This window comes from Oncorhynchus tshawytscha, linkage group LG01 (assembly GCF_018296145.1).
Source record: "Oncorhynchus tshawytscha isolate Ot180627B linkage group LG01, Otsh_v2.0, whole genome shotgun sequence".
Taxonomy (NCBI): Eukaryota; Metazoa; Chordata; class Actinopteri; order Salmoniformes; family Salmonidae; genus Oncorhynchus; species Oncorhynchus tshawytscha.
The window spans coordinates 53,955,832-53,965,248 of NC_056429.1; the positions used below are offsets into that span (position 1 = coordinate 53,955,832).

Sequence of the window (9,417 nt, forward strand, 5' to 3'; positions counted from 1 at the left end):
TTGATTGCTGGGAGGCCAATCAACTCTATTCTTATGTCACTCCAACCCCACTTGTAACTAACCGGATTCAGTTTTACCAACCAGCTAACGTTAATTATTAGAAACCGGTACCATAAATTAGGGTTGGAGTGAAAACTTATAGGACTGTAGCTCTCCGGGAACAGGTTTGGAGAGCCCTTAACTAGGACATCATTTCGTTGTGTGTGGATTATGCAATCACTAACAAACCTAAACAGAAAAAAAATATTTCACTCTGGTTTCTAAAACCATTTTCCCGACACTTGCGTTCCTACTCACGCACCTGCGAGAGAGAAGGGAGACGCAGTGGTCTCCAGTTTGTATAGTTGCTTAAACGTGTACAAAGATAAATGACTTTTCCGAGCAACTCCTACTGTACGCTATTGCTTGATTCAACAACCTGGCCCCTCATTCAAAACGGGACCAACTTTCACAAATTGCGTGATAGAATTTTGGAGAAGAACTACATTTCGAGGTGGAGTATAATAATTCGAGGCCAACCAGTGACTGGGAGACGTTCGAATACGGGGGCGTGATCCACAAAACATTGTTCCAACTTCAGAAAGCTCCACCCTCCAGCCACTGCGAAGCGTTTATATTCCTGTGCAGAGGAGAGGTAGTTAGTGAAGCACTCTAGTTCAGCGCTTCTCGAGGGAAGAATCTACAACCCAATTACAAGGAACTTACTTTCCACAACTTGTTATTTCATCTCCGCCACTGGAATTGCACATTTCGATTTTTCAAGAACTTTCAAATCGCTCTAAAAAAGAAACAGTCGTGGCACGATCTACAACAGTTGCCTCGTGCGTTGAAGGATCCTGGTTGGTCCTCCATGAGAGATCTACTGCGACAAACATCCGAGAAAGAGATGTCTGCAACCATGTTGTCCGCTTTGTACGACATCGACATGCTTTACAAGGTAAAGTATATTTCCCCATTGTAGATGGACAGTCTTGTTCTTTTAACAGGTCTGATCGCTTGAGCATGCCTTTTCATTTTCAGTAGGCTACAACTAGCTTCGTGACCTAAGCAATAACTTATTGCTAGCGTGAGCCCGCCGTAGTTTTTCATTGTTACTAAGTTTGCACTCTGCACCTATCAGAATTTAACATGCATTTGGCCAACGCAGTGTTAGTTTAAATGCATTGCTTATGTTTGTCTTCTCTCTCAACAGCAAGATAAAACCATGAACATGAACGCTATAAATCACATCAATAGCATGCTGGATAATAAAGCGGTGGGGGCTCCAGTGACACCTACGCAAAGTTCCAACAGTTTTTCTTTCACGCCGGGATTTTTCCGTAGAAACTCGACCAGCAACATGGAAGCAATGATCAACAGCAACAAGTACTCCGTCAACTCCTACAGTAATTTGAAGGAGAACACGAGCAGTAGCACTGCCATTATGAACAAGGAGAACAAGTTCCGTGACCGGGCATACAGCGAGAACAGTGACCGCAGCCAGCAGCTGCAGATCCTACAGCAGAAGCCGGGCTCTCAGATCAACTCCACGCGCTACAAGACCGAACTCTGCAGGCCCTTCGAGGAGAACGGAGCATGCAAATATGGAGAGAAGTGCCAGTTTGCTCACGGCTACCACGAGCTGAGAAATTTGTCTCGCCACCCCAAGTACAAAACCGAGCCCTGTCGCACTTTCCACACTATTGGCTTCTGCCCCTACGGTCCCCGCTGTCATTTTATCCACAATGCTGATGAGCGCAGACCTGCTCCAATCAACGCCAACATGCAGGGGGAACCCAAGTCAGGTCGAGAGCTCTGTGGCTATGGTCAAAGGGATGTTGTTCTGCAGCAAGGTGGGCACAACCGGGACAGACCAAAGCTTCACCACAGCCAGAGTTTTTCTGGCTTTTCCAGCCACCATGGACTTGAGTCGCCACTGCTCGAGAGCCCCACATCGCGCACCCCACCACCCCCCTCTTCTTGCTCTCCCAACTATTATGAGGACATGCTGTCTCCCAACTCCATGTCTTGTGTGAACAGTGCATTCAATTTCCCTGGGCAGGACCTGAAAGCCTTACTTGCTCCCCTTGCCATGCATACTCAGAACGGCTATGCCAACAACCAGTTCAACGCCTACTACGGAAACATTCAAGCTAACGTGTGCCCCCCTTCTCCCCCTTCATACAACATGAGCCACTTGCAGTCCCTGCGCCGCCTCAACGAGTCGCCAGTGTTCGACTCCCCTCCCAGCCCGCCCGACTCCCTCTCAGACCTGGAGAGCTATGCGAGCGGGTCCCTCAGCTCCTCTGGGAGTCTCAGCGGCTCCGAGTCCCCAAGTTTGGATGCTGGGAAACGTCTGCCAATCTTCAGCAGGCTGTCGATTTCAGATGACTAAGCATCCTATCATGTTATTTTCAATGGCTGAAAATGATCCTTGACATGGCATTAGTTGTTCCTTTTTGTAATGGTATAGCTGTATAAAAGTAGATATCAACAGAAGGCATTCCATCAGCGACTTATTTGAGCTGCAATTTAATGGCAGTATTTTTGGTCTATCGGGCAAGCCACACTTCCCTGGGATAGATGTGTACAAAACTTGACACTGTAAAGTGGTTTCAGATTTCCTCCATCCTGCCAAGAATATGCCTTGACACAATGTAACGTCTATTTTTCAAAGTGTGTTCCTTTATGAACGTTTAAACTTCCATTCCAGGACTTTAATCTGTTTCACAGCACCACAACAGTGGTTTGTTGCTTAGTTGAAAAGCACTCACGTTCGGTTTGTTTGGGGAAATCACTGATGGTTGAATCATTTTTTTTTTCAATTTCTTTTTTTTTAGCTGTTTTGAGTGATTTACATAGCAGTGTGTAACTGGCTATGAACTATTTAACTTATTTATTATCTTGTGAAAAGTATAGGCTATACATCATTGGTAATTTGTGTCCATACTGTATTTATCAAGTATGATGAAGCAATAGATCTATATTCTTTTATGTTTAAATTATGATCGCCATTATTAATCTGCATAAAGTGGAGTGTATGTTCTTTTCACAGTAATATATATTTTGTTTTTGGTTTCCATTTTGTAACTTCACTTATTTTTATTGTAAATGAGTAAAAAAAAGATCTTAATTTAAGAGGACATGTGATATTTATTTCATTAATTTTGTTTACGTTTATTAAAACAAGTTTGCGTGATTGCTGTTTGTTCAGAGTTTGCTTGTAAGAGCTGTGGAAGCTGTTTGAGTCCCTATCTAGATGTTTCTGTAGAATGTATAAATGATGTGGTTTTGCAGACCGTCCAAACCTGAGCTAGCCTTAAGTTTTTTTTTTGTGTTTTTTTATTTTATTTTTTTATATATAGATCAGACTTCAGTGACAAAGAACCCAAGTAAATAAATTAACCAAAAAAGTATTTGTTTTCTTCTGTTTACGAGGTCACACTGATTCCAGCCACGTGCTAAAGAATGTAGCAATCCCTTGTGCCCCAGTATTATTGTGTAGTGCCTACGGAGTTCACCATCTTTACATGCCTTAACATTAACCAAATAAAGTATTTTCCTACATGTATCTTTTACACAAGTTGAATTGAATGTAGTGTTGGAGCCGAATGACTTTTGCAGGTGGTTACCACTTTTCTAAGACACCTTGGGAAAACTATACCTTTTTTTTTGTTGAAATTCCCTGTTTCTCTACACTTATTTAGATTGACTAGTCAATCTCAAAGGAAGAGAAAAACAAAAAGCAGTCTTCGGAATTTTCTGGATGGGGAAGTGATTGAACGTTTGTACATAGTAGGTACAGGGGTTGCGCACTGTGCTTTTTGACTACTTTATCAGAAGTAAAGCTTTTTGAATGTAATTAAAAACAGACAAAAAGACAGTTGTAGTTTTTTTTTTTGGCGGGGGTAGTCGGTTCACTACAAATTGAGTGTAAGACTTTGTACTGTACATTTTTTTTTGTAGTTCTCCCAATAAAATCATTTTGAAAAATGGTCTTGTGCTGCTTGGTTTTTACCTTTTACATAAAGAATGATGCAAGTGTGTTGGCATTTCCAGTAAGACCTTTCCCCAGTAGAGTCATTCATAGAAATTATAATTCTAAACCTATGTTTTCAACAATGCCCCCTTTCATCACCTCATACTAAGGGACCGATACTGCCTCCTGAAAACGCAGTGTTCAGCTCTGCTCTGCCATGTTCTTAAAGCTAGAATCCTTGGCACCCTGCCTCTGATTTGGTAAAAAAGCTGATGGATGGGCCTGGAGAAATGTAACCACTTAAATTCATAGATGCCTGTGGATGAAAGGACTGGCCACCTATATCAAAGTTATAGTTTTGAGTCTATATAGCTATAGTGTTGGTTTGCGTTGTTCGCAAGCATTGGAGTAAAACAAATGTATATTTTGGGTTCGGATGGGGTACAAGAGTTGAACTAAACTCTTGAGGCATAAGTTATTCATGAATCAATGGGTATACATAAACCATTTATGATTCCGAAAAAGTTATGTCTCAACTAAGGATTCCAGCTTTAACACATTCACTAAGTGCTAAATACAAATCACCTCTTTCCCATTAACTCTTCCCCCTGTCATTTGAGGGAAAGACTGGAACATTAGTGTGAATGCACCCCCATCTCTGGCATACCTGTACAGAGTGGCTGGTCTCCAAGGCCTGCTCTGACTTTATGCTGCCCTTACAAAGGCAGCCCAATTCTAATCTTTTGCCAAATTCTTGGCAAGAAAGCCGATCTGATTGGTCAAAAGACCAATTAGTGTGGGGGGGACATAAGATTTGTAATGCCTGTGTAAACACAGCCTACTTGTCTTGGCTAGGGGCCAGTGGGGCTTTGTGTTGACTGTAGAGCAGACCTTCCACACTTTAAGACTCCACAGTACAGCCCAATCCCACGCTAGTGGGAGGTAAAGGTTGAGGAACGTACTACCTTTACGTGAATTTGGTTTTCATTACCCTTACAGATCTAGGAACACATCTGAATTGTGAGTGGGTAGGGTGTGGTGTGTATTAGGAAATAAAGCAGTCTCCATGCATACTACACTAATGGGATGCCAAGCAGTTGAAGTCACATATGACATCAACTTCCTACATCCCCACATGGTATGTTTTATCTGTGAATGGATGAGAGTAGCCATACCCTCTGTTACGATTGGTCTTGAAATCAAATATGTACAGGCCTCAGTCTCCCTACTCAGAAATGATTTCCTTTAACTACATATTCATAACACATTCATTACACATGTATAAGCATTTCATGAACCTGTTATAACAGGTCCCAACTGCATTATTCAAGGTTAATTAAACGTATCCATAGCATAACTATAGCACGTTCATGTCATGCTATGCTCGTCTTTAGGTATGTTATTAGATCAAATCAAATGTACTTATATAGCCCTTCTTACATCAGCTGATATCTCAAAGTGCTGTACAGAAACCCAGTCTAAAACCCCAAACAGCAAGCAATGCAGGTGTAGAATCACGGTGGCTAGGAAAAACTCCCTAGAAAGGCCAAAACCTGGGAAAAAACCTAGAGAGGAACCAGGCTATGAGGGGGGGCCAGTCCTCTTCTGGCTGTGCCGGGTGGAGATATGCATCATCACAATGACAGTTGAATGAAATCATTATGGATGTTCTCAAAAGTGTGCTTCTGTCATACAAGTGTTATTGAATATGCCAAAAGGCCAAAGGTTAGGTTTTGAAAATGTTGCTGTATAGCCTGACCAACCCCATTTCCCCTACTTGCTTGGGGCGGCAGGTAGCCTAGTGGTTAGAGCGTTGGAGTTGTCACCAAAAGGTTGCAAGATCAAATCCCTGAGCTGACAAGGTCAAAATCTGTCTTTCTGCTCCTGAACAAGGCAGTTAACCCACTGTTCCTAGGCCATCATTGAAAATAAGAATTTGTTCTTAACTGACTTGCGTAGTTAAATGAAGGTAAAACGATGCATCTATTAAGATACCTAAATATGAGCTATTGCATGACAATAATGCACTGTATATTTGATATGGATAACAACCTTTAATAATGTGGTTGGGACCTGTTATAACATGTACTTGAAATGCTTATAGATGTGTAATGAGTGAGTGTTGTTAACCCATTTAAAATGAATTGCAGCAATCATTATTTTTTCCAGGAGCCTCTCTAGGAACTCGCCACTCTTCTTCATGTTCTATTCTGTGAAGTCAGAACCCACAAAGTCATTCAAAAAATAAAGCCCTAGAAGCCATGTAGAGCAGAAGGTTCACGCCAAGATAAGGGAGGGTGATAAGGATGAGCAAATATTTACAGTGTCCTCAGGATTTCATAATGAAGTATTTATCAAGATGTGTTTATCAAGAGGAGAGCCAAAGGGCCCACAATGCAGGACGCCTGTGCCAAGTAGGATTCACATACCTGTGTGTACCTGTATTGTTTTTGTTTGTATATAAGTGTGTGTGTGTGTGTGGTGTGTGTGTGTGTGTGTATGTGTGTGTGCGTGTGTGTGTGTGCGTGTGCGTGTGCGTGTGGTGTGTGTCTTGCCGGTTAATGGTTCTGGAGCTCTTACAATGACAGGAAATATTCAGAGTTCTGATTATGGCAGGAAGAGCCCACTTCCTCACCACCACCCATTTCCACCTTTTCTCTCCCCTGCTGTTTTTGTCCTTACTTTCCTCTACTGACCGGTCCAGTAGGATGGCTGCTTCTAGAGGTTACTATTTGAGCAACAGTGCATTGCCTGAGGGCAGCTTGGCTTGCCCTGACATTGTTTTTGTCATGCTCAGTAAGGCGTGAGCAACATCATGACTACTACCATGCAACTCTTAATAAAAAAATAAAAAAACAGGGAGGGACTACCTGAATTTGTCCAATAAGTCATCCATGTTTTTGTTTCCGTTGCAAAATGTTTTGCTACGTGTGCCCTAATGAATACCCAGGTGTGGGATGTCGAGAAAAAGAATGGTGCTGGTTGAGTTAGTGTACAACTTGAGGGAAAGGGTCACATTTCTCCTGGCGCGCTGGGCACTCCAAGTTCCTTTCCCCTTGCAGTCTGCCTGACGATAAATATTTACAGAGCATCAGCGAGAGGTTAGTGTTTACTGGGGATGGGCGACGCTCAGCTAGAGTGCTGACGACATCCATAGATGCCAAGAGTAAACCAGGGCAGCATGTGTCAGTTTAGATACTTCCCCATGCCCTTCCACAGTTTACTAATGCATGGCCCTTTTCAAAAGTAGTGCACTAAATAGGGAATAAGGGTCATTTGGGACAAAGCCCCAGAGTAAAAAAAAAAACATGAATCAACAGTTATGGATGGGGGACAGGCACGTGGCTGGACTATGGTCTCTAGGCCTGGGGTAAGCATGGGCGTTGACCCCGTCGCGAGGCGAAGACGATGGGATTGCTGTGTTTGTTTACCTCGGTCTGCCTTGTATACAGGCTGAGGCTCTGACATCACATCGTTGCAGGTGGAACATTCTCATTAAATCTTTCTCTTTAGAATGTAACTAGTGTGCCATTTCAGTCTCCAGTCCCTTTTCCTAAGTACTCCTACATAAGTATTCACTTTTCTAAAATTACTAGATAGGTGTAGTATTATGTTATTATCTCCTTGTGGTACATCCAACATATTGCTGTAGCCCTTTCCTGCAGTCACCTGACCAAATCGCCCTCCAGTGGTCTCATGGGTGGAATGTTATTCATATTTTTCATAATTAACAAACATTATTTAAAATAAACCTGCCAAACGGTTTTGTTATGTTTCAGTCTTCTGCAATGTATGTAAAGTGTAATATCAGGATACGATTAACAGCCAAACATGATGTGTGTGTGTGTGTGTGTGTGTGTGTGTGTGTGTGTGTGTGTGTGTGTGTGTGTGTGTGTGTGTGTGTGTGTGTGTGTGTGTGTGTGTGTGTGAGAGAGAGAGAGAGAGAGAGAGAGAGAGAGAGAGAGAGAGAGAGAGTATCACACAGAGAAGGGAGGGTCAAAGTCTGGCTTGGGTATTTGGGGAAGCTCTGAAATGTGACATGGCCTATCCATTTCAGTGAAGCTTTACTTAGATTGGGTGTGACTCACGCATGATTGACATCTGAGAGCATGGTGATAGGGAGGTGTCAGTGAGCTGAGAGGGTGGTCTATTAAAAAAAAAGCCACTGTTAGTGTAAATACAGGATCCACTTATGTTCATTATGTGGTCTTGTACACATCCTTAGGCCCCATACTATTGAAATAGTGAGCCACACACCTGATTTGATTTTATAATTTAACCTTTATTTAACTAGGAAAGTCAGTTAAGAACAAATTCTTATTTACAATGATAGTCTATCGGGGAACAGTGGGTTAACTACCTAGTTCGGGGGCAAAACGACAGATCTTAACCTTGTCAGCTGGGGGATTCAATCTAGCAACCATTTCGGTTACTGGCCTTAACGCTCTAACCACTCGGCTACCTGCCGCCGCCAGATGTTGGCAATGCAGTTTCACCATTTTAATGAATGAACCCTCACTATGGTTGCTGTGGGTTGAGCACACAGAGTCTCACACACTGTAGAATTATGGAATAGTACCTTAAGTGGGAGCGGTACTTCAAAACAACACACATATCACTGCGGTGTATCTGACAATAAAACATCTTATTTATGGTCGTTTATTTTACTTGAAAATATGTCATTGTTTCTTTGAGGTAGTTCTTGGCAGGTTTGAAGTCCATGACTCCTTTCACTTATGATATTACAGAGTAAACAGTTTGGAGCATGGAACAGAAATCCTTGAGGTGTGTGTGCGTATGTATGTGTGTGTCTGTGAGTGTGTGCGTGTTTGTGTTTATGCATGTGTGTGTGTGTATTTGTGTGTGTGTCTGTATATATATATATATATATATATATATATATATATATATATATATATATATATATATATATATATGTATGTGTGTGTGTGTGTGCATTTGTGTGTGTGTCTGTATATATATATATATATATATATATATATATATGTGTGTGTGTGTTTTTGTCCACCACTGAGTAATTACGTATAATCATCCAACATGTTTATACTACACAAATAGCGTAGCTATGCGGAGTTGCCGTGGTGTACTGTAGGAGTGTGTAGTGGTGAAGAAGTGTGTCCTCTCAGTGATTACCCAGGCGAGGCTGTGTGGAATTGTCATGCAGTTGGAACGTTTTTTTTTTCTATGAAAGCTACAGAGAGCCAGTTCCGTTAAAACGGTGTGAGAAAGCCTTTGAGGTTTGACCTGAATCTGGGAAGAAGTTAAAGAGGTCAAAGGTCGTCTGCAGATGAATGTTGTTGGACTGACTAACTGCTCGGGAGAGAGAAGGCTGGGTTTGGCTCTGGTGTTGGTGCTCTTACTCACGTCCATATTTCATATCACTGGGTTTTCAAACAAAGGCTGTTTTGATACAATCTCCTTACCGAGGACAGGAAATA

At 42.0% G+C, this 9,417-nt stretch overlaps 1 protein-coding gene across 1 annotated transcript; it reads left to right on the forward strand.

The window, feature by feature from the left end:
* Nucleotides 1-616: 616 nt before the first annotated feature.
* Nucleotides 617-3,974, forward strand: LOC112237118 (mRNA decay activator protein ZFP36L2-A). The gene is made up of 2 exons (XM_024405736.2): nt 617-937; nt 1,193-3,974. Exons 1-2 carry the CDS (start codon nt 851-853, stop codon nt 2,372-2,374), a joined length of 1,269 nt encoding a protein of 422 aa, XP_024261504.1. The 5' UTR covers nt 617-850; the 3' UTR covers nt 2,375-3,974.
* Nucleotides 3,975-9,417: the final 5,443 nt, after the last annotated feature.

Coding starts and splice junctions, on each gene's coding strand:
- LOC112237118 (XM_024405736.2), top strand. CDS start 851: ATGAGAGATCTACTGCGACAAACATCCGAGAAAGAGATGTCTGCAACC. Junction 938..1,192: donor ACATCGACATGCTTTACAAG/GTAAAGTATATT, acceptor CTCTCTCAACAG/CAAGATAAAACCATGAACAT.